Source organism: Garra rufa, chromosome 3 (assembly GCF_049309525.1).
Source record: "Garra rufa chromosome 3, GarRuf1.0, whole genome shotgun sequence".
Classification (NCBI taxonomy): domain Eukaryota; kingdom Metazoa; phylum Chordata; class Actinopteri; order Cypriniformes; family Cyprinidae; genus Garra; species Garra rufa.
Window position 1 is genome coordinate 7661912 of NC_133363.1, and position 25524 is coordinate 7687435.

At 43.0% G+C, this 25524-nt stretch overlaps 1 protein-coding gene across 1 annotated transcript in view; it reads left to right on the forward strand.

Moving 5' to 3' along the window:
• The window catches only part of zfhx3b (zinc finger homeobox 3b), a 93495-nt gene that overhangs the window by 61239 nt on the left and 6732 nt on the right, over positions 1–25524 (forward strand). The window contains exons 4-8 of the mRNA XM_073835643.1: positions 5563–5670; positions 15468–15601; positions 16051–16251; positions 19822–19945; positions 20041–25500. Coding sequence (XP_073691744.1) covers positions 5563–5670; positions 15468–15601; positions 16051–16251; positions 19822–19945; positions 20041–25500 — 6027 coding nt within the window. The remainder of the gene's footprint in view (positions 1–5562; positions 5671–15467; positions 15602–16050; positions 16252–19821; positions 19946–20040; positions 25501–25524) is intronic.

Below are 25524 nucleotides of genomic sequence, written 5' to 3' on the forward strand. Positions count from 1 at the left end.
CCTCTTCCTCCTCCTCCTCCTGCGCCTCCCCCCTTTGGCGCACAGCCCCATGGAGACACAAAGTATTCATTCACATTTAGATTTGGGGGTCACGACAGGGCCAGTGCTGAGCGAACGCCATGGCTTCTGGAAGGCAGGTCAGGAATCTAGCACATAACTCAACCCCGCTCCGATACAGAGCCACGGCCCTTTAAACCAAAGAGGTACTTAGCTTTTCTTTTTTCATGCTGGAGGTGAGTGAGTGAGTGTGTTTGTTTGAGAGTGATAAAGATGAGGTTGTCCTGTTTTCGTCCTGGTGTTTTGGGGTGTGTGAGAGAGGGGAGGGTGTTGCTGTTGTTTGGGAGTGTGGTCACCATGCGCACTATGTCGGTCTCGCTGACGTTTGCCTGACTCACGCTCTGTGTTTATGGTGACGGAGGGGTTTACCCAGCGTGCATTGTTTTGAGTGGGTGAACTGTTTTGATTCAAAAGCAGTTTGGGAGAATAGCTTAAATATTTTGTTAGGAAATTGTTTTGTGATTATATGGTTGTTTTCCCACAGCATTTATTTTCTAAAAAATAATGCAGAGCAATGTAGTGGCTGAGACTGGAAGGTATTTTTGAGTGTTTACTTAGCTTATTCCTGATTCTAATTGGTTTACAGACATTCCAAGGTGTTGATCAGTTTTCTGTAACTTAATACACTAAATAGTTTTTATTCTTGACCGCATTCGTTTCACATTCACTCAGCAACTTTCTTTCTGAACTACATTGCTAAAAATAAAAATCTTTATTGGAATTTATGCTTTCATTAAGAACTTTTAACCATGAATCAACCATGAAGAACTTTTCAATTAGTTATTATTTAATAGTGGAAAAAGTTTTTTCAATAAAAAGGTTCTTTGCTTATCATTATTTCTCAGATTGTAGTAAAGGTGTCTTGGCATGTTTAAAACATGATTCTTCAGAAATTATTCAAATCAAGACTATTTAAGCATATATCGGCACCTCATTTAGACATAAGATGTGGTAACTGTGGTTTAAGCCGATTTGATTCTGGACCACCACGTTGAAGTGCTTTTAATTTTTTTAAAATTCAGTGGATCAATTATTCCTTACACATTATAGTGCATTTGGTGGACAGTGGCAGGAAGGTTTTGCCTATCCAGTGATGGTGTCTACAGATTGCGGCTGGTCTGGGATGAAGGCAGTGTTTTTTTGTGTGTTGTGGTTTAGAGGGGGGTCCTGTTTGGGGTGGGAGGGGCACGGACGGGGCCGGAGAAGTGCTGATATGAGGAACGGACAAAGCGTGAAAGCCCCCAGCATGGAGCCTATGTCCCATTGTCCCGTCGAACCCTTCTGTCACTTTCATTTTACACCGCGCGCTCCGAAGTCAGGATAGCTTTGATATAGGGAAGGGGTGCGGGAGCGGATGGCGGGGGGCCAGAGGGGGATCTCGTAAAAAAAAAAAAAAAAACAGGACAAGCAAGGGAGAGAGAGATAGAGTCCGTGAGGTGTGAAATAAGATTGCTTTTTTATCCAACAGTGCAGCGTTAAAGACAAGGAAGCTGTCTGTTGTGGGGCAAAAATAGGGGGAGAAAGAGGTAGACAGGGGGGAAAAAGAAGAGGGGGAAATGTGGCCCCACAGATTTACAGTGATGTGCGCTGTGACACCTGGTTAAAATGATAACCAGTGCTTCGGTAATCCTAATGAGAGTAATGAGAAAGAGCAGCCGCTCACAGAGAGACCGACTCACACCGCTCCACTGCGCTCTGGCTGGAGGAAGGGTGAGGCGAGGCAGGCCAGAGACTCGCCTCACGAGCCAATGCTAAACCTACAGAGGATCCCAAGAGCTTCTCAGGTACGGTTCCTCAGCCTGAATGTGTTTTCGAGAGCGCCCGATATCCGTTGAGTTAGATCCTGGGTTTGTGTTGTTGACGCGTACGCCGGCCCTTCGGTCTGGGTAGGAGAGGCTGGATGGAGCAGTGGTTACCATGTATTATTTATTTGGCGGTTTGTGCCTGTCAGTATGATTAGTATGTGTGTAATCACCGTTCTTCTGGGGAAACGGGGGAAGGCAGCTCGGCCTCATCTGAAGGTAATCGCGCTGTCTTCTGAGTCTCATCGCTTGGCGCGGACTTCCTGTCTAGCATCTGCTTTTGTCATCTCCACATATTTCTCTGTCCGCGTTCTGTATATATTTGTCTGTGCCTTTCTAACCTCTCTGCCTTCATCTGCTCTGTGTGTGTGTCTTGCCAATTTCTCTTCCTTGCTTGTATAGGGTGACACCTATAGGTCAGTGTGAGATACTGCACGCTGAGAGGGACTGTGTGTTTGCCGGGCATGCGGTTTGAACGTTTCATCTGCAGTTCTCTCACACATTATTGTGCATTTCCCAGCTCGGCGAGACGGCCTGCGTACAAAATTGAAAGTCCATTTTCTGTATCCCTCCATGTCTGGCTTTGTTGAAATGTTGTGGGATTGTGTTTCCTCAGAGAACAGACGTGCTTTGTAATTTCAGGCACTGCGGTGGGCTTATTCGCTTGACGTGATTAGATTAAGGCAAAAGTTTAATATCACTGTACGAGGACGGGTTAATGAGGACGATTAATTAGAAAGCCTAACCTTCAGGGTATTGTCCTTTACATTTTTAGGATTTGGGTTAGCAAATGGCCTCTCGCCATAGCTGCGAGTGCTTCCTCTTAATCTATTTCCAGGCCAGATCTATGACTACATTTGGGTGGGTCCTTTCATTTGCAGCCTACTCTAAGGCCACTTGTGACCTTTCATTAATTATGGCTGGCCCGGGTTTAATCATTGTGTACTGCGGTGGTGGCGGAGATGAGGAATAGGCACATTCATTTGCCTCTTAGACACACGGCCATGGGTGGAATTAAATGTCTACCTATCTGCGTGCTACCGGGGGGGAGGGTGGCCGGCGTACAGTGGAGGAGCGAGATGTTGATGAGAAAAGGGTGAGAGATGATTTTAGGGTGGCAGCTGTTGTGTGAAGCGACTCTCCATTAAGAGAAGGAAGTGTGCAAGAGCAGGAATTAGACACAGTGGCGGCTCTTCTAGAGGTGTAAAATCTACTTGGGGATTATTTTGTAATCTGGCTGCTTCTGACTCCATATCATATAGTAATTCCCAGCCTGGTGAAGGTGGATTTATCTAGACGGCAGTGCATGTTGCTTTCATTTTTTGTGTGTGTGTGTGCCTTCCCAGCCTTATTTCTCAGCCCAACGCTGCTGGTTAATGTTGGGTTATGGAGAACGGAAATTGCTCGTTGCCTGGGGAACATAACAGAAACAGGCACATTTGTGAAAGAATGAAATTTTGTATATGTATATATAGCCGGTTATTCCATTTATGCACCGTCATTTAAACACTGAATCAGTGTGGGCTCTGGGTAATGTGGCCTAACTGCATAATCCATACTGCGATCAAGGTGCTTCATCCACACAGGTGCAAATGCAAAAAGCACTGAGCAAATCACAGTTTTTTCTTGCTTTGCAAAGCTTTCGTGATTGTTTTTAGAAAAAAAACAAGGCTGGGATGAAATTAACAACAGTTTTGTTTGTCTACCTCCTCCTTCAAATCTGCACTCCTGTTATTATTTAATAATTTGCCTGTTTTTGCATTTGTTCCTCTGACGTGTTATTGCCGTTATGCTGAAAAACAACTCTTGCGAATTAGCACACGTAGTTTTATAACCTTGCAGTGTACGGAAGACTCTGTATACTAGTGTTTTCTTGTGTAATTACTTTCTCCCAGAATGCCACAGCGGAAACCACAGCGATTGTAGGCTTTGGCAAACGGTCTGCCCCAGTCGTGTTTCCTCTCGGTGCATCAATAATTAAAACAGTGCAACAAAATGCAGAATTACACATAGCAATCCACACAAGACCATCAGATGTAAATGGCTTTAACTGCTCTAGATACACACACACACTCACACACAAATGGTTTCTTGTAGCACATTAAGTCAAGGAGATGGAAATGTTTAGAGATGTTGATGTATTACTCGCAGCGAGAGAGTTATGGCGGAGGCGTTTATTAAATACGCCGCTCCGTGTTCATGCAGAGACCAAAAAAGCGTTTTTGAAGAATGATGGATTGAGGTTGTACTTTAACAGTTCTAGAAACCGAACACTGATGAGAATAAACTTTAATGGATTGCGGGGCGGCTTTTGGAAGCGGCTGGTCCGGATTCAACTCGCGTCCCAGGCGGGCTTCTAAAGTGGCTGGAACGTTATTGGACAATAAAAGCTGTTTTAAGTTAAGGGTTCGAATATTGTCGTGGAATAGCGATCTTTGAGCGTGGAGATGAATATTTGAACAGGATATTTCAGCGGCCGTTGTTGTCCTGTCGATACGTCAATAACCCACCTGATAGAGTGTAGAGTGCAGGGGGAGGCATTTTCAAAAGAACATTTAAGTACATTTGCTGAGAATTAGCTGACTTGTGTAATAACTGATAAGGCTTATTGACTGCCACGGACTTTACTGTTGCAAAATCAATGTTTGTGTGTGCTAGCCACGGTACTTTTAAACAAGCTCGGCCCGGGAAAGGGGTTGCTCGGGGGGCACGAGGTGGGAATAAAAAGGATTGATGCCCATTTTATTATCTGTTTTTCAGCATCTTCTCTCTGTTACTTACACATGGCATTATTGGAGATCCATTGTTGGGGGTTCGCTGCCTTTAAATGGCCTAATATATTGAGCAGGGGGCTTTTAAGATGGTTACAGGGGACTTCTGCATTTGACTTGGCAAAATAAAATGAATTGCAGGCTGAGTTTTAAATATTTATGATTTTTTTTCCCCTTTCTTTTTGTGCTTTGCATTACATTAGGTTTTAAAAATGAACTTGGCCCGATATTGGTGAGCGGCCCAGCAGCTAACTGCAGCAAGGGACTGTAATTATGAACGTTGGGAGAGGTACTAGAGAGAGCGACGCGCAGAAACTCTCCTCTCTCTTGAAACTCGCGCAATTATTTTTCCTGTCTGCATGCTCGGAGCCGCTGTGGAAAATGTGTGTATGTCTCTACCACATGTGCGGTTTGCTGCAGTTTTATGTTCATATTAAACAGAGGAAGCCATAAAGATATTTGTGTCATGGTCCTGCATAAATGAAGAATTATAACTGTGGAGTCGAGGCTCGTTTTAAAAGAAATCTCTATAAAATGATGCCATCAAAAATATAAGACATTATTAAAATAATCATGTGCTTAAAAGGATAAAATGTGTAATTCTGCAAATGCATTTTGGAGGTACAAATCTATAATTACAGAAAAATGCAACACACATACTAGATGGTTGTACAGAAAATATAATAGCAATTTTATTTATTTATTTTTTTTTTATTTTTTTTTTTTTGCTGTTGTATTTTCTGTAATTGTATGGTCCAAGCATGTGGTGGGAGAGAGAAGCGGCTGCTTTGTCTCATAACCTTGTAAATGCTTGTCAGAGAATGTAATTGTTGTGCGCTCCTATAGAAAAAAACGCTACCGTCCCTTTAAGTGCTTCCACCAATTCTGATGGAGTGCTGATTTACATATCCCATCCTCTCCTCCCCCTTCAGGAGAGCTGAGTGAGGATGTGGAGGCTGCCAGTGAGACCACCACAGATCAGGAGGACCAAACCAAAGACAGAGAGAGTGGGGGGGAGAGGGAGCTCACCAAAGGGACAGGTAAGCCCTATCTTTCCAATTCACTATACAGGGGGTCCAATATAACAGGGGCTCTTAGGTTTTAAGGGGGGTTTTCACACATAGACACTGAGCAACCTTTATATTCCACAGCACTAGTGTTGTGGCTGATTAAACAAGGTGATGTTTTGCCACAAATATTTCAGTGCACTTTTGAGAAGCTCACATTTTTTCCAAGAATCGAGCTTAATTTAATATGTTTCATTTCTCACTCCTGAGGATTTAGTTGGAATTCCCATGAAAAATTATCCCTGATTACGGCGAATCTGGTCAAGTGACAAAAACACAAGTCAGGGCCTGCTTACAGAGTTACAGCGCGGCCATGTGTCTAAACACATGTGACCGTGTTCTCTGCCTCACACACACACACCTCTGAAGAATGCTATCAGATAGGAGTATTTTGCAGGCGGGGATGGGGGGCGGTTGTGGCAGGTGCAGGTGTCAGGTTTCATAGAGAGGTGTGGTTTAAGAGGAGGGGGGCTGCTCGGGGTGTTGGAGTGGAGTGCAGAGGAGAGAGAGGCCTGTGGAGGTGTAAGTGGAGATCAGTGGTGCGTTGCTGTGCCGCTGATGTGTTCGGAAAGCTGTGAGGGCCTGCAGCACGTGCTACGTTACGAGTTGGTGTGTGCATGCGTGTGCAAGAGAGTCAACTGGCCTATGGTTTGTCACCATAGTCATATGTACTGTGCATGATGTCTTCTTATTAGGTCTCATTAGTTACTATATACTATAATTAACTAACAATAAGAAGTGCATTTATTGGAGTGTTTATTAATCTTTGTTTGTGTTAGTTATGAAACTACAGCTGTTCATTGTTAGTTTACATCAGCTCAAGTCCCTTAAACAATTAAATAATTAACTTTAACTATAATTAGTGCGTGTTTTAGAATTATTTTTCGTTATTCACTAATACTAATGTAGTGAACTAATGTTAACAAATGGAAAAGTGTAACAAGGTATACAAATAATGAAATATCAATACGAAAAAAACTGGATCACAGAATCAGTCATAAGGGTTAATGTTTTTAAATTGACTTTTTACATAATCTGAAAGGTGAATAAATAAGCTTTCCATTTTTGTGTGGTTTGTTAGGACAGGACAATATTGGCCGAGATATTCGAAAATCTGGGGTGCAAAACAATCAAAATATTGACTGTTTATAGTATATAGACACAAAAAAAATTACAAAATATCTAAATGGAACATGATCTTAATATCCTAATTATTTTTGGTATAAAAGAAAAATTGATCATTTTGACCCATACAGTGTATTTTTGGCTATTGCTGCAAATATACCCGTGCTACTTACAACTGGTTTTGTGCTCCAGGGTCACATATATAATCAAAAATACCTATAAGTAAATAAGTGTCTTGCTGAAATTAAAGATTTCTTACAAAATAGTTACAAACCCATATATGAAATAAAGTGCAGAGGGTGATGATTTGGAAAACAAAATGTTTTTACATTTTTAAAGCAATAAAAAAAAAAAAATTTAAGTTAATTAATGAAATAGTCATGCTGATTCTCATGCCTTTTCAGTTGTTTTTAAGGAAACAAAAACAAGATGTATTTAAATCTGTTTGAATGCTTTTCAGAAGAATATATGTACTACCTGGTATTTTAGGTGACTAATTATAATAATAATAACTTATAAATGATATCTAGTACAATATGGTTTAATAGGAAAGCAAAAAAAGTTTGGTCACAATGAAGATATGCTTATTGGTGGTGCAGTATAAAACCAAAAAAACGGTTGGGTAACACATCAGTACATATGCATGTGTGTGCGGTTTGAACGTTGCGCATTAGTCATGTCCTTCGACAGGTGTGCGCTGGTCTGAAAGTAAGGTGTCCATTCTTGCTCACCATCTCGCGTTTGAAGTTCAATTCGTGCCAGTGTGGAAGCCGTTTGATAGCGAGTTGGAAGCAGTCAGGGCATGCACCTGTCTGGAACAAGTGTTTTCACTGCAGCTGTACCTCACAGGCGACAGGATATAACTTTATTTCTTCACGATAGCAATTTGAGTCTTTTACATGTTCCTCGTTTTATTATTATTATCATTATTTTTTAAATTCCGAAACTACAGTGAAAAAGTTCATTGGCGCATTTGAAGGCAAATCTTTTAAAACGTCTTTTGATTTTTTTCAACTTTCATTTTAAATGAGGCTGAGTTGTTTGTGCACTTTGAGCGAGTGCCACTCGGCTTTGATGGGGAGAAATAATGATATGCATCGCTTGCCTGAAAATGGCTAAAAGTATATTTTAACACATCAAAATAAAGCACTTTAAAAAGCATTAAAATGAGCTGCTTGATTAATAATTCAGCCGTTACCTGTGGTGCCGAAGAAGACGACTCTGCGCATTAGGAGCCCCGCGTCTTTTTCTGAAAGGCATGCGATTCCATACAAGAATATTCAATTCCTTTCCTCCCCCTGTCAGTTGCTAATCACCAAATAAGTGTGTTTCTGTGTTTTCACAAAGGAAAGATGTGCTTGCATATGAAAAATTTACAGGCTTCCCAGCAGCTTATTAGGAACGCTTAGTTAAAAATAGCGTGCATTAGGAAGCCAGGTCTAGGGTGCCGTTTGATGTCTGAGGAGAGGTGGAGAGGGGAGGAAGGAGTGACGGGGGTGGAAGAGTGAAACCTGGCGGTGTTGTGATCTAAGATACTGGTGCTGCTTTAATGGAAGCTCTTTTATATTCTTTTTCTAATCGTGTTTAGAACTCACTTTCATGATTGACGGACAGAGCGGCGTGAGACGGCGCTACGAGAGGCTTTCTGAACTCTGCCTGGGAAGCGCTGGAATGCTTTTAGTAAACAGAAGCGCTCTTGTTTTGGCTGGAGATTGTCTGAGAATGTGTGTGGAGAATGCGTCAACGGTGAGCCGCTGGACTCCGTCGCGATGGGGACGTGGCTAACCTGTTATTTAAAGGCACGCATCCGAGTGGATTTGAGTCACCCTGTCTGTGCGGGCTGTTATTAGGGCCTGTCATTAGTGTTGTTGAAGTTTTTCCTCTCATCCTAGTCATGCGAACACCGAGTGTTGAAACGTGGTTCACAGATGACTCTCAGCTTGAGCGTGTTAGTACCATCCGATCTGATGGGGCTCTTTTGAACACGTCATTTAGTGTATTTAGAGAGTGTTTGTGCTGGATGGGAATGATTTAGGCATGTCAACACATTCAAAGAAAAAGATACACATACCTTTTTCAAGGTTACCTTGATTAGGTTCGTATAAGCATTCCAGAGGTATTTAGCCACCATCCATTATGTGAGCATTGGGTTAGATATGTGACAGAAAATAAGGATAGAGGGTATAACGACTGGACAGAGAAATGGAAGTGGAAGATACGTGCCAATGTGGAGGATTGTTAATTCACTTAAGGACTGGAGGAGCAACCACAATATGATTTAATATGTTTAACATAAATATAGGTGGGGAGGGGGTGGTTTACAGGCAGGAGGGTCTGCATCCCTCGGCAGGTTTATGAATAATTCCTTTCAACCCCCAACTTTCAAATTACTGGGGTTATAGCGAGGGAGAGAGAATAATCTGATGCAGGTCAGACGCTATCTGACACAGCAGCAGCAGCCCTCCAAATTGGTTCCATCTCTTTTGCCTTATATATTTACTTAAATATATGAATGTCAGTGATTGGATGCACAGGGGACAATGTGTGTGTGCATGACACTGACAGGAGAGACAGAGACAGCATTGAGAAGGACAGCTAAATAATTGTCCTCGGACTGCAAGGTGAACATTAGCACCCCCTGGATGCAGAGGAAGTGTATTACAAGCAGATCTGTTTCCATCTCCAGCATTATTTCATGGCCTTGATGTCCATCAATAGATTTTGCAGGAGTTGATGTGAATAGGCAGGAGCTCGAGCCGCGGTGTGTTATAATCGTAGTAAATGCAACCGTAGCTGTCAAGCTTGTCAGCTGACTGTGTGAATATCGCAGAAGAAATGGTACATATACGGATAAAAACTGTCATGATTTTTATGATGCCATATTTATTGCATCATCTTGAGGGTGTTTTAAGATGAATTTACCGGGTAGTGAAACAATCTGAAAAGCATGTCACTGAAGTTCCTCCTAACACCCTCTCTCTGAAACGAAGCATCAATCAGAGCCGTTTTAAAAGCACAGACGCGTTTGCATATTCATATCGTGTCCTTTAAAAGCTTGTCATCCCTTAAATTAAAATTATTTTTGTCTTGCGGACTAATAGGCTATAAATTGTCCTTGTTTGTGAGCCAGCACTCACAGAGACCTGTGTTTATGAGTTTTACTCCCTGTATTCTAATTGGCATGCCATCCTGAGAGAGAAAGAGAGAGAGAGAGTTGCATGTATGTGTGTCAGTGCGTGTATGTCCTCTAAAGGTGATTGCAGCGTTAGCTCCCGCCTAGCCATCGGAAGATTAATAACACGTCCACTAATTGATATCTCCTTTTAATTTCTTCATTTTAAATTTGTCTTTGTAGCAGTCACGCCTGTGGGGTTACATGGGCACTTCCTTTGCAGAGCCATGGAGGTGGTCCTTTCATTTAATAGTGGGTTATACACCAAGGGAACTGTTATATGATAAGCCGCAATATGGAGTGGCGTTGGCGTTAGGCTTTGGTTGTAATTTTCTTTATTTGAAATTAATTGATGCAGAGTAATTACCTGAGAAATATGAGGTGAAATGGAATATAGCCCTTTGTTGCTCAGGGCACCGACGCGGCCTGCAGATTAAAAAGAGGAGGGATAAAAGGGGGGAGGGAATGAGCAGAAAAAGATAATATTCAGTTATTGTTAGCCGTGGTAAAAGTGAATGACTTATAACACTGGGGAGTTGGACCGCTCCTTCGTATTATTGGTTAAATAGCAGAGGGAGGACAAAAGCGGGACAGATGAGAGAACGATGGAAGAGGTTTGACCTCCTGGAAAGAGAAGGAATGCTGTTGTCCTGGTTTTGGCTTCTTAACTGGCCTAACCAGCTAGTTACATGGTCAACCAGCAAATGTGGTCCAAATGCGATTTTTGTTTTTGTTCACATGTGACTCAGATCTGTTTTTGTCATGACAGTGTGAACAGCACAAACCACATGGAATCTGATCTTTTCAATTCCAGTTTGTGCCATTTCTGTATGTGGTATTAAATCCAATACAGGTCAGATGTTTTGAAAAGCAATTGAGTGGATTTTGTTGCGAAAACCTGGAAACCCTGTTTACATCTGTTCACACTGGAAATCTGATATTAGCCACATCTAAAACAAATCAAGTCACCTTTATTTATATTGCGCTGTGAACAACAATGTGAACAGCTATACAAAATCGGATCTAAGAAGAAATTAATCAGAATTAGGCACTAAGGCTTGCAGTGTGAACTAGTGATGCGCGGGTCGAGTTTTTTTTCAACCCGCGGGTCCCGCTTTTATGTAATTATTTGGCCCGCCCCGCACCACTGTATCTATTTTTTACAACCCGCCCCGCCCCGCACCCGCGACCATTAAATAGACATACTAGGAATTGTAATCTGTAATCCAAATGAAAACAGCCTTTATTTCAGGCCGAAAGTGCTTGGAAACATCGCCCTGTAAACTGGCGACAACATACGATTATGAATATGAACCATAAATCATGTCATATTAATAACAAGATAATCAGTGGTGTAACATTAGTGGTGCTGGAAGAAAAGTACGCTTCCTACGCTTCATTTCTGAATTTCGTTTTGAACTTTCTATTTGAACGCATTCGTTTACTGGATCCTTGGTCTGAAAAGTTTACAGGGGTTCGCTGGTTTAAGGAATTTCTGATCGTAAAAATTTGCTTCTTTTTATTTGTAAGGTATTGTTTTCGTTATTATGTACTGTTTCGGGCGCAGGCGCATCAGGCTTAATCATCAAATACATTTCAAAGCAAGCCGGCTCCAGCTCCAGGCCAGCAGAGCTGAATGTGCGCTCGCTTGAAGCGCTCATGGCTGGCAGCGGGAGCTGCTTGCGTGTCGTGACGTGTTGATAACCTTATTAAAGAACTTAAAGAACTTATAACCCGGGGTCCGCGGGTTATGAGACGACCCGCGCATCGCTAGTGTGAACGTAGCCTAACAAGGATCATGCTGGTTGATGACCTTTGGTGTATCAATCTAATCAGGCTTTTTGTAGGACTCATGATGTCCAAGTGGAGACTTGCCTTATTTATGCTGGGCTGGATCGCTTGATGTTTCCAGTGCCTTCTTGGGAGCACATCTCCAGAACTCCAGAATATGCACAAGCTGCATGTGCCAGGAGAAATATTTTTTCTGCTCTTTCCCTGTCCGCCCACTTTCAGTGCCCAGTTAGTTTCGTAGGAGATGACTTTCCAGGGACACCTGGGTAATGATATGCTGGCAGCTGTGCTTACATTTGTGGACATTTTCAGTGGCGCGGGACTTGTTGTGCTACTGCTGCCATGCTCGTGTCAGTCAAACGCTTCTACAGTGCATCCCTTCCATGAAAGCGCTGCACGTCTCTGATTTAGAGGCTTAGCACTCAGCACTGACAGCCTTCTCTGGCTGGCTGAGAAATGCTTCTCAGCTCCAGGGGTTGAGAGAAGGTGCCAAAGTCCAATTCACTTACGGGACACTCCAGAACAAAGACCTCCTGCTTACGGAAAAGGCCCATGAATTAATAATCACCTAATTGACTTTTAAGACTTTTTTCACTGCATCTCCTTTGGCTTTTGTGATGTCAGATGAAAGTTGGGGCGTTGTCGCTGTCTCTGTGGGTTTTGCTGCAAGCGCGGTCTACTGCTGAATGGTAGAATTGAGGTCAGATGTACAGATACTACATTAGGATGGTTTTTAAAAAAGGCACTGGGGGCAAGAACTATGTAGTTCCCACTACTGCCTGTTAAAACTGTGTGGCTTTAAAAACAAGAAAATACCAGAAAAAAAATGTTAGTAGTTTTTGTGTAATGCTGTGTTTCTGAGAGGGAAAATCAATTTATCTATCTTTAATTTTATTAAATATGTAATTGAAATACTTGAAATACTCAAAAATGTGGCCTTTGAAAACTCATATTGGTTGACCACTAGTACACAGTAAACATACCATACACACATAGCCAGGTTCGTGAGCAAAAACCAGAAAAAGGGAGGGGAGAAAAAGAGCGACCCCCGCCATCAGGTTCTGGTCATGGTCTCTAATAATGGATCTGACCTGCTCAGATGTTGAGGCATGTTCCTGCGGCCACCCAACCGTGCCGAACACACACGCATTGCACATGCCAACAGTCCCCTTTCTTTGCCTGTTTATTGGTCTCCATTTTGTTCCAGCGTGCTCTGTGATGATGTTTTTTCCCCGCTTTCTCCCTCCGTCTCTTGACAACAGAAAACAGGATACGGTAGCTGGGCTTTAGTCACGGGGGTTTGGTGGCAGAAGTGGGTTTTTGGGGCTTTTTAAAAGCAAACAATTGATCAGATTTATGGAGTCCTAACAGGGCGTGACGAGGTGCGGCTGTGCCCAGAGGCAGCGGGGCCGCCCTCCCCTCCACACGTGCTGCAGGCCTACGTCAGGCAGCTGCTCCCCTGACCTCACGTTATTCACTTGCAATTGTCTATTAGACAGAAATTACAATGAAAAAATGGACGAGTAATACTCAAATAGTGTACTTAACCCCTTTTCAATCATACTTAGAGTCAGAGGGAATTGTTTTGTGGATTTATTTACATGCATTTAGCATAAAAGCATTAGCTAAAGCGTTCTGTGTTTTAAGGTAGCTTTAGCCACTTTGCGTACTGGACTTTGCGCTCTATCCCTGCACTCCCTAAAAAAAGTACTATGGTAACCACCAAAATACCACAGCTATTACAGCTTTTATATTAAATAGCATTAGCAGCTTGTTTTTGATGACAGTGGTGGCTAATAGCAAGTTTCCACAGTTTTATTGTTGGAAAATTTTGGTTACCAAGGATGTTGATCCAGAAACCATTAAAGCACCTGAAAAGGGTATTCTTGAAAGAAATCAGGCAGGTAGATGGGCTAGGAAGAGTCACAGCGATGGCCACTGTCAGTAGAAGCAGTGCAGTAAGAAGGAAGTAGCTGGGACAGTGTCAACACCGAAAGTAGAGGTTAATGGCAATGTATGGGAGGTTCCTTTGTTTAACATTTCCTTTGTTTATTGGTGGATGCGTCTAATGGGATTGGCCATGACTGGACCTAATAGGGCAGCACTTGCTGATTGGGGGAGTCTCTGGGAGCGGCAGCAGGCAGCGTTCCCCAAAGTAGGGCCCCCAACTGAATCCAGCGCTCAGCTGCCCTGTCCTGATTGGACCTGACACTTTAATGTCTGCCCAAGGAACATGGTCAGCCCGGCTTAAACTGACCCCCACACCCCTCCCCACAATCCCCTGCTCTCAATTTGCCCTTTCAGGACTGGACAAATCATGCCAAATTTAACTCTTTATAGCCTCGTTATGGGGCGGTGAGAGAGAGCGTCTTAAGTTTCACTGTGAATTCTTTCCCTTAGCAGCGCGAACAGTGTGTTCTCTCAGCCCCTCTCTGGCTTAGAGTGGATTTAGTTTCTATACGAGCTGATTATTTTTACTCTGAGCTCTGATTGCTCGGTATTGCCACCTCTAGTTTGTTTTCTTCAATTTTATTGTTTTTTTCCATTGGTTCCAGATGCATTCTGGTTAGCTAATGTTAGTCTTTTTCAATTATGTGAACTCATACCATTTTTATCCAAGCTCATTTCAAGTCTTTTTTTGTTTTTTAGAAATGGATGAGCCTCGCCAATAGCAATAGTTTCAGCATTAACACCCGACTTGTATATGTGGCTAGTTTGCGAAGAGCCTTTTCTTAAAAACTATAGCAAAATGTAAGAAGAAACTCTGAGATTTGCTGAAAACTGAAATAACTAGGGAATGTAATTTTGTATTCCAATGAGAAGTGCAAATAAGCAAGGAAAGAGAATCGAAATAGGAACCGGAACAGAACTCTTTCTTCTTGATACATTTTGAAGCTGTCTGTGGTATATTTGACTCTTTTCAAGTTGGGTGAATCCCTTCGCTGAAGCCACACTTCAAATGGCTTCATCTGAGAGAGCATGCATCCTAAAGCTGCTCACCGTGGCAAACTAATGTTTTGATTAGATGTCTGTGCCGGTGTCTGATGTCCTAAACATCCAACATAGGGAAAGACAAGCCGTCAAAGCATCGCACACTGCCTCTTCAAAGTGCCATGGGAGGAGCGGTTAAAAGACTACATTGGTTTGGAGGGGGAGCAGCCTGCCTTAGCAATCCACCGGCCTGGCTGTTACCTGTTCAATGCCTATATATCACAGTTTAGAAAGGCATGCTACGCAGTTTCCTATAATACTGCATCCATCCAGCGCATGGCATGGTGAACCACAAGAATGCTAATGCTATCCAAAACATAAAAATATGTATGAACTCAAACATTATTTTTTAGACTTTCACGTTCCTTGGGTATCATCAAACTTTGCTTTGTTTCAACATTCAGTGAACATTTACTGTCGGCTAAGCTGACATTAGCAAGTCAATTTATTACCACTTCTTCATTTTAGTCTGCTTTTACTAGTAAGCTCAGCATAGTAGGCTTCATAAAAGCCATTTTAACTGTGGTACTTTTTTTTTTCATTGTGTAGTACAGCATCATTATACGACACAAAACTGCAGTTTTACTGCGTTTCATTTTTATAAAGGCTGGCTTATTGATTGATTGCATGCCCTGACTGCCAATTCGGTGCTGTGTTTTGACAAGTATGCTTCTTTTTGTGTCTATGACAGCATCCAACCAATCGGAGAGGGATCAGACGGAATCCCCGGTCCCCTCCAAGCGGCCTTCTTCGAGGTCCGAGGCAACAGAAAGCCCCCTCTCGTCAAAACGACCCAGGACCGCTGAGAAGAGCAGTGGAGAGCAGGTATGTAGGAAAATCTACAGCCTCTGTGAAACATTTAGAATTCTCTCTGTCTGTTTTTGTGAAGTAGATTCAGACCTTATCTAATCCCCAGGCATGTAGGTCTCATTAACTGTACCCATTAATTAACAAAATATCTAAGGATGTTGTTTTCAGCCCTTTTTAATATAGAGTAGTACTGTAGACTGTAGCTGGCCTTTTTAAATTATGCATGCATTTTTCTTCTAAAAATATTATATTTCTCCATCTTTTCTGCTGCTCTTGCAGTGCTAATTGTGCAAAAGGTGAAAAATCAATATGATATTTGACAGATGAGAGCTCTTTGAAGTGTCTACCTCTCAGAGTAGCCCACTGCTCACTGCATGGGAGATAGACGAGCCTGGCTTTGCCCTTGATTTTACCACTCTTCTCAAGAAAATAATATTCTTTTTTTTCCCCTTCTTGTCATGTAGATGTACCAGTGCCCCTACTGCAAGTTCAGCAACACAGATCTGAACCGGCTCAGAATGCACGTGATGACGCAGCACTCAGTGCAGCCCATGTTCCGCTGCCCGCTGTGCCAGGACATGCTCAACAACAAAGTCCACCTGCAGTTCCATCTCACTCACCTCCACAGCGTGGCACCAGACTGCGTCGATAAGCTAATTGCCACAGTAAGTTACCGCAGAAGAGTATTTATGGGGCACAGATCACAGCAGACTTTGCCTTCCATTTCATATGCATACATTTGTTACCTCCAATGAATGTCCAAGACATTTAACCACGCTTATTTTACTTCAACAGTCAAAAGAACCTTACTAAATATTTCCCATTCAGTCTCTCTAGTGGATGGATGTTCATTAAGCCCAGTTAATTTCTCTCTGCGATCTTTTGTTTTTCATGCGAGGCCTCACTGCCCTTCTGTTGTATGGTGCGAAGGCCATATGCTATTTATACAAAAGCAACATGGCCTTACTGCCGTGTTCAGTTGTAATCATGTCAAACATCAACCTCACAAATGACTCACAGATTCTTACTCACTCTTCCTTTGTGGACCGAAGGTTGTTTCCTTCTGTCTAATTGATGACATTTTAAGGCTTAATTAAAACGCCGAAGGAAATATGGCCTTTGGAAATCATGTATATTTAAAATGAGTTATATGAAGATGGCTGGGTGTAACACTGGTTAGGTATTATTGTGGTCAATATCATTTTTATTATGCTGTCAGCGATTAGCAGGAAGGTTACATTCCCAAAAGTTTTTTGCTCATTTTTACCTCAAGGGACTTAATGGAGATCTCAGTTATGTTTCAAATGTTTGAGTTTCTATTAAAAAAAATCTTACTTTTGATCGCAGACATCATCTTGGCAGATCAGAGCATGTTTTGTGACACTGCCGAGATCTCTGAAACTCAAAGACACATATAAAATTACTAGGGTCTTCTCAGGCGAAAAATCTGCGAACCAGGAGACTTACGCAAGCCTTGCTTTGCTCTCTATTTAATTTCAGCACTGATTAGAAGAAACAGTTGGTTTGTAGAAAGTTGATGAATATTGTAATTCTTAACGTTAGAAGAAATGTCCTCGGTTTAGTGGAAAAATTATAAAAGCCTCTTGTGATTACCAAGGTCATTTGTATTCCAGGCACTCACTAGAAGCAGTAATACTTACATCATCCCTTTACGTTATTTCCACCTCTCTAGTCCCAGAGCGCTCAGGCCTCCAGCAGCCTAGTCTGCCCGGTCCCTCAGAGAATACTCACCTTATTCCATTTTAGCTTCTACTGAGACTACCCTGCTTTCATGGTTTTTTTTTTTTTTTTACTGAATTTTAGCAGTGAAATAATTACGTGTAAGTTTGCCTGTGGTGTTTGACTTGCTTGCTTGGCCAATCACTCTGAATTCTGTGAAGGCATCTCCACTCCCCCAGCCCGAAAGCAAATGGTGAACACATTAGTAGAGGCCAGACAGCAATATTTTTTCTTTTATAGAGGTAATAACGCACCGAGCGCTGTACAAGTGCGGTGCATGATAGAAACTGAGCTAATACAATGCACATTAAAACCAGCACCTTTTTTACAAGTAACGAGAGATGGAGAGGTACTCTATCCTGTTCCTCATGTCAGGCAGACAAGCTTAATGAATTCTGAATCAGGTGACTTTTATTTCTTGCAAACATTGCATAAAGATGCACTCTCTTCCACTCACCCTACCTCCTCCTTTTTCCTCCTCTCTTGCTCTCTCTCCCTCCCTCGCTCCCTCACTCTATGTCTAATGTTCTGTCTGTCTAAGATAGGGGTAATGAAAATAATTGTGCTTCATTAATTCTGAGTCTGGCTAGATGATAGCCATTTGGAACTATGTTTGCCAATTAGACGGTCCAAATTAAAAGTGACCTTGGGATACTCTCAGCACTCAGCGCTCTTTGCCTAATGATGCAGTTGTCTAGAAACAGTCCACTTTGTAATGTTAATCACAGGCATGTTTTGTTTCTGGAATTCTCCATACTGGTCACAATCATTTAACACTTTTAGTTAGGAGGAGAGTGGGTGAGGGAGAAAACTAAAAAGCAGAAAAAAGGGCTACATTTTGCTCAGTGTGATTTTGATTGCAGTCACCAGATGTTTATGAACGGCTCTGGTTCACTGACTATTTCTCAAAGACGTGGCACTCTGTATTTGGTGGCACTGAGTTAAAGCTGCTGGTTGTGATTAGGTTTTAAATCCACTATAAAACAGCTCCATTTCTCAGATCTCAGAAGACCAGTCAAACAGCCACATAGTGATGCTATGTTTGCCTAGGTGTCTCACAGGTAATTAGTCGTTTTTGGTTAACATAACCTTATTAACTTGACTAATATCATAAGCTGTGCTTAGTTTGAAGATGTTATAGATGTGAAGCTAATGTCTGATGTGAAAAGAATAGAATTTGTTGTATCTTGGGGAGGAAAAAGAGCCACTGAGTTTGCAAGGGCACAAACAAGGGATGAAAAATTATACATGCAGAGAGAGAGAGAGAGAGAGAGAGAGAGAGAGAGAGAGAGAGAGAGAGAGAGAGAGAGAGAGAGAGAGAGAGAGAGAGAGAGAGAGAGAGAGAGAGAGAGAGAGAGAGAGAGAGAGAGAGAGAGAGAGAGAGAGAGAGAAGGGGGATGTATTTGTTGGATTGGGGTATTGAAATGCATGATGAGTGAGGCTGATTGTTCAGTTTGGGGAGTTAATTGAAGGAAGGTGAAGCACACAGTGGCTCATCTCCCAACCTTTTCCAATCTCAATCACTGATTATTGTTAAATAGGATCCTGTTAATGAATCTGTTTTTTATTATTATTCTGAGAAAGAGAGAGATAGTGAGAGAGTGAGAGCCATGCATGGAGAATCATGTGCACTTAAAAGATAGAGGGGAGGTTGCTGTCATTCACACTTGATTAACTTCAACCTTTGAAGTGCCAAGCAAACCTTGGTGCACCTTTATCACAAAAATATTCATTGCTACTTTTAATTTTCTAATTAAATTGACTGAAAAACATGCTGGTTGCCATCTACGTACATTTAAATTTATCTTAATTTTTTATTAATGACTTTGTTTCAAGTAATAATTTGCATAATTGTTTAGATTAAAATATTCTGGTTTGCGGGAAAACATTAATGAGCAGTGTATGTTAAATTAAGAGTGCTGATCATTATCCAGAAATTGACAGTTGTTGCATTACCCAGAATTCCAAGCCAAATGACGGCATTTCACCATTGCACCATGCTTTTCTATTGGAATGAAAAGCACATTTTATGAGGTGGAAGACTTATTTAATTAGGCTCTCTAATAAGCTTTTCAACTGGCCAAGGTAGACCACTCAGCCCATCACACTAATTGGCTGCAGCAGCAGAACTATCGAAGAGCATGACAACACACCATCAGTGATCAAAGTGAAAATTCCATGGATGGCAAATTAAGTCGCCTGTGTGAAAGAGGGGACAGTAAATGTGTTTGTGTCCAGTTCAAATAATATGATTATCTTATCAAATTATTTTTAGGTTTATAGCATATCTCTCACCTTTACCACTTTAAATCTTTTTTTTTTTTTTTTTACAAACCTTTGTTTACAGTGAAGGATTACTGTATATGATGAAGAAAATGTGTCTGTAATGAGTGTGTATTTTGCTTGTTCATTTGAATGTTCTACATTTCTTTTTGAGAGACTATTGTTAAAAGCCTATAATTAACATAACAAATACTATGTTTTTATTTTTCCAGGTGGCAGCATCAGAAGTACTGCCAGCGAGCATGTTCATACCAGTCCCTGGACCAGAGAAAGACACTCAAACTGCACCTCAGTCCATGGTCAACTCAAACTCTGATGACATTAAGAAACAAACAGGTTAGGATGTTGTGCAATTTGAGGAAGCACATTTTAAAAACACAAATATGTCTATGTCATCAGAATTTTAATGTGTGTTATTTTTCTGATTGCAGATGTGGCTGATGTTGAGCCTGAAAAAGGAGTTTGCCTGGCCTCAGACACTGCTGAAGCTCGCAAGTCTCCTCTTGAGGAACAACAGCCTCCAAGAGATGATTCCACTGGTTTCCTTTGCTGGAAAAAGGGCTGTAACAAAGTATTTAAATCCTCCAATGCCCTTCAAATGCACTTCAATGAGGTCCACAATAAAAGGCCCCAACTGCCTGTCTCTGATCGTCATGTCTACAAATATCGCTGCAACCAGTGTAGTTTGGCATTCAAGACAATAGAGAAACTTCAGCTGCATTCCCAATACCATGTAATCAGAGCAGCCACAATGTGTTGTCTATGCCAGCGCAGCTTCAGGACCCTGCAGGCACTTAAGAAGCATCTGGAGACAAGTCACCTGGAGTTAAGTGAAGCTGACATCCAGCAGCTCTATGGAGGTTTACTGATGAATGGAGACCTAATGATTATGGGTGACCCCTCACTTGGAGAGGATCAGGGAGGTCTTCTTGATGACGAGAAAGAGGGAGACGAAAGTGACCCTGAGGAAAAGCAAAGCCCAACTGGCAGTGACTCTGGATCTTTGCAAGAAGATTCTGGATCTGAACCCAAACGAGCCCTGCCATTTAGGAAAGGCCCCAACTTTACTATGGAGAAGTTTCTAGATCCATCCCGTCCTTTCAAGTGTACAGTCTGCAAAGAGTCATTTACTCAAAAGAATATTCTTCTTGTACACTACAACTCTGTGTCTCACTTACACAAAGTCAAAAGGGCCCTACAGGAATCCACCACCGGTCAGCCAGAGCCTACCAGCAGCCCTGATAATAAACCCTTCAAGTGCAGCACTTGCAATGTAGCATACAGCCAGAGCTCTACACTGGAGATTCACATGCGCTCTGTCCTTCATCAAACCAAGGCGAGGGCGGCAAAGCTTGAAGCAGCCGGTGGCAGTTCTAGTGCTGTGAGCAGTAGTGGCCCAAGCGGAAGCACTTCCAATAGCACTTCAACCCCAAGCCCTATTCCAGCCACTAACTCAACTACCAGCTCCAGCAATAGCAGCAGCTCTCCTGCTGGAGCTCAGACAGTGCAGAGCATCATGGGAGGTAATCATCTGTCAAGTCATTCTCACAGTGTTGAGAATTTGGGTAACTCAGCTTGTCATCCCTCTCCTTCTGAGAATCATGAAGTGAAAAAGAAGAAATTTGCAGATATGCTATCCTCAAGGGGTCATCAGCAACAGCTCCAGCAACAGCAGCAGCAGTTAGCCCAGGCTCAAGCACAGGCACAAGCTCAGCTCCAACAAGAGCTCCAGCAAGCCGCTCTCCTTCAGTCCCAGCTTTTCAACCCTCTTCTCCAGCACTTCCCTATGACAACAGACGCTCTTCTCCCTCTTCAGCAACAGCAGCTGCTCTTTCCGTTTTACATTCCTGGGGCAGAATTTCAACTGAATCCAGAAATGAACCCAGCTAGCTCTGCACTGAACTTGAGTACTGCTTCGCTTTTGGAAGAACAGAAAAACTCTGTCCAGCAGGCCCAGCAGAGCTGCTTACAACAGCAACTTATGCACCACCACCTTCAGCAACAGCACCAATCTCATTCCCACTCCCAAGGATCGAGCCAAATGGCTTTACTTCAGCAGAGTGCCCTTTCTCACCCTGTAGACAAAAAGCCAAAGCCATCTCCTCACAGTGAGAAAGAAAGAGAGCTGCCAAAGGACAAGGAAATTAGTGATAAAGCTGAGGATCATGTTCCAAAAGATATGTCAGACAAGTCCAAAGAAAAGAAAGATGCTTCTCAAACAGTTGTAAATGTGAACCATGACTCTGGATTTCCTCCTCCAAGGATTGCCTCAGATGCCCGAGGGAATGCCACCAAAGCCCTACTGGAGAATTTTGGCTTTGAGTTAGTAATTCAGTACAATGAGAACAAGCAAAAAGCACAAAGAAAGCCAACAGGATCTCTGTCAGGTGGGCCAGCTGGTATCACTAGAGTGGTTGACCCCATTGAAGGATTAGAGAAACTGGAGTGTGAGTCTTGCGGTAAGCTCTTTTCCAACATATTGATTCTCAAGAGTCATCAGGAGCATATCCACCAGGCTTTCTTTCCATTCAGATTCCTAGAGAGATTTGCCAAAGAGTACAGAGAACAATATGACAAGCTGTACCCATTGAGACCTCAGACACCCGAAGCTGCACCACCTCCCCCACCGCCTCCACCCCCACCCCCACCTCCACCTCCCCAGAGGGTACCAACACCAAATATACCCGTTTCTGCTCCTACCCTGACACCACCAACTGCTCAAACTCCCCAGCCTCAAGTTCCACTGGCCCAAATTCCAATGCCAATGGATATCCCTCTCTTCTCTCCACTTATGATGCAGCCCATGTCACTCCAGTCCTTACCTTCTCAGATTCCTGCCCAAATGCCAGCTGTGGAGCCCAGTCTGGCCACTGATCTGGCCCAGCTCTACCAACAGCAGCTTACCCCTGCCATGTTGCAACAACAGAATAAAAGACCCCGCACCCGTATCACAGATGACCAGCTAAGGGTGCTCCGCCAGTATTTCGATATCAACAACTCTCCCAACGAGGACCAAATTAAGGAAATGGCAGATAAGTCAGGGCTCCCCCAGAAAGTCATCAAGCACTGGTTCCGCAATACACTATTTAAAGAGCGACAACGCAACAAAGACTCACCTTATAATTTTAACAACCCTCCAATCACAACTCTTGAAGACACCAAAGTTGATTCAAAGCCACCCTCTCCTGAGCCTTTAAAGCAGGAATCATATGGGAATAAGAGGTCATCAAGGACAAGGTTCACAGACTACCAGCTGAGGGTATTGCAAGATTTCTTTGATGCAAATGCTTATCCTAAAGATGATGAATTTGAGCAGTTATCCAATCTTCTGAGCCTTCCAACTCGAGTCATTGTTGTGTGGTTCCAAAATGCCAGACAGAAAGCCCGTAAAAATTATGAGAACCAGGGAGATGGAGGAAAAGAAGGTGACCGACGAGAGTTATCCAATGACCGATACATTCGTACTACCAACTTAAACTATCAGTGCAAGAAGTGCAGCCTGGTTTTCCAACGCATATTTGACCTTATTAAACACCAAAAGAAGCTCTGTTACAAAGACGAGGAGGAAGATGGGCAGTATGACAGTCTGAACGAGGACTCTATGGATCTCTCTCATGAATACTATACTCCATCTGGGTCATCAGGTCAAACACCAATGCCCTCATCCTCAAGCCTCTGCCCTCTTCCTCCTTCATCCTCTGCATTCTCTCACATCACGTCATCTGAAAAGGAGGAGCCTACACCAGCTAGCACATCAAACTCTTTTGATGAAAAAACAAAACACTCTTCAGAAGCATCTTTGGGCCAAAGAGAGCAGACATGTTTGAAACAGGAAACCATTCATCCTTCTGAGACCCCACAGCAGAGACCGCAAAGAGAGGAAAAAACGCATTCAGTCCCAAAGAATTCAAAGCTTTCTTCACCTTCCCTCTCCCAACAGCAACAGCACAGTGGTCCCTCTATTTCACATGCCAGTCAGACCTCGCAGAGTTCCCACATGGCCCTTAATGCTCATTTAGCCTCTGCCTCACAGCAGCAGTTGGCCCAGCAAATGATCCCGTACCAGTGTGAGCAGTGCAAACTTGCCTTTCCTTCATTTGAACACTGGCAGGAACACCAGCAACTGCATTTCTTGAGCGTCCAAAATCAGTTCATTCATCCTCAATTTTTGGATCGTCCAATGGACATGTCCTTCATGTTGTTTGATCCTAGCAATCCTCTACTTGCTAGCCAGCTCCTGGCAGGAGCAATACCACAAATGTCCAGCAACTCTGCCACCTCCCCATCAACGCCTACATCCACTATGAACTCCCTGAAGAGGAAGTTGGAGGAGAAAGCAGGAACTAGTCCAGGAGAAAGTGACAGCATGAATAGTGGAGAGGAGCCACAACGAGACAAGCGCCTCCGAACCACTATTACACCAGAGCAACTAGAGATACTGTACCAGAAATATTTGCTCGACTCCAATCCTACTCGTAAAATGCTTGACCACATTGCTCATGAAGTGGGGCTGAAAAAACGAGTGGTGCAGGTATGGTTCCAAAACACAAGAGCCAGAGAAAGAAAAGGTCAGTTTCGGGCTGTCGGGCCAGCTCAAGCCCACCGCCGCTGCCCATTTTGCCGAGCCCTGTTCAAAGCTAAAACTGCCCTCGAGGCCCATATTCGTTCACGGCACTGGCACGAGGCTAAGCGTGCTGGTTACAACCTAGCGCTTTCCGGTTTGCTACCTGAACAGGAGGCCATGCAGTTGAAGATGGATCCTCTGGATATCTCCAGCTATGCTCATCTTGCCCAGTCTCACAATGATGCGCAAAGTTCATCTCTATCACCTGTGAGCAAAAGCATGGACTTGTCCCCCAGGGCTCTCCTGAGCCCGACATCTATCAAGGTTGAGGGAGCAGAAGAGTTTGAAAGCCCAACCATTTCCTCAGTAAACACCAACTTTGATCAAAATAAACTTGATAATGATGATTGTTCTTCTGTGAATACAGCCATCACTGACACTACCACAGGTGATGAGGCAAACATTGACAATGACAGTGCTGATGCAAAGCACAGCCATAACAGTGGAGATTTTCTTTCTAAGTCTGGGGGCGCAGTCCCCTCACTTGAGAATGATGAACAGATGTCCTCAGGACTGGTGAGCCCTGCCACAAGCTTCTACACAAAAGACTTTGAAAATGAAAATATGATCGACTACAGTGAAACATCTAGTCTGGCTGACCCTTGTTCACCAAGTCCAGGGGCCTCTGGAAGCAGAAGCATTGATAGTGGAGACAGGCCTGGTCAAAAGCGCTTCCGAACACAGATGACTAATCTTCAGCTTAAGGTGCTCAAGTCCTGCTTTAATGATTATAGGACTCCAACCATGCTGGAGTGTGAGGTACTTGGCAATGACATTGGACTTCCAAAGAGAGTTGTTCAGGTCTGGTTTCAAAATGCTCGTGCTAAAGAAAAGAAGGCTAAGCTCAGCATGGCTAAGCACTTTGGTATCAACCAGACTTCTTACGAGGGACCTAAGACAGAATGCTCTTTGTGTGGTGTTAAATACAGTGCTCGTCTCTCAGTGCGAGACCACATCTTTTCCCAGCAACACATTTCCAAAGTAAAGGATACCATTGGAAGCCAGCTTGATAAAGAGAAAGAGTACTTCGATCCAGCGACGGTTCGTCAGCTGATGGCTCAACAGGAGATGGATCGTATCAAGAAAGCAAATGAGGTCCTGGGACTAGCACAACAACAAGCCATGCAGCAACAAGGGATGTTTGACACACCTGCCTTGCAAGCCTTGAACCTTCAGTCAGGTTACCCAAATCTACAGGGGATCCCCCCTGTTCTCCTGCCAGGTGTTGGTGGTCCATCCATACCAGGCTTTAACTCATCCAACTCAGGTATGTCATCACAATAATTTCCTA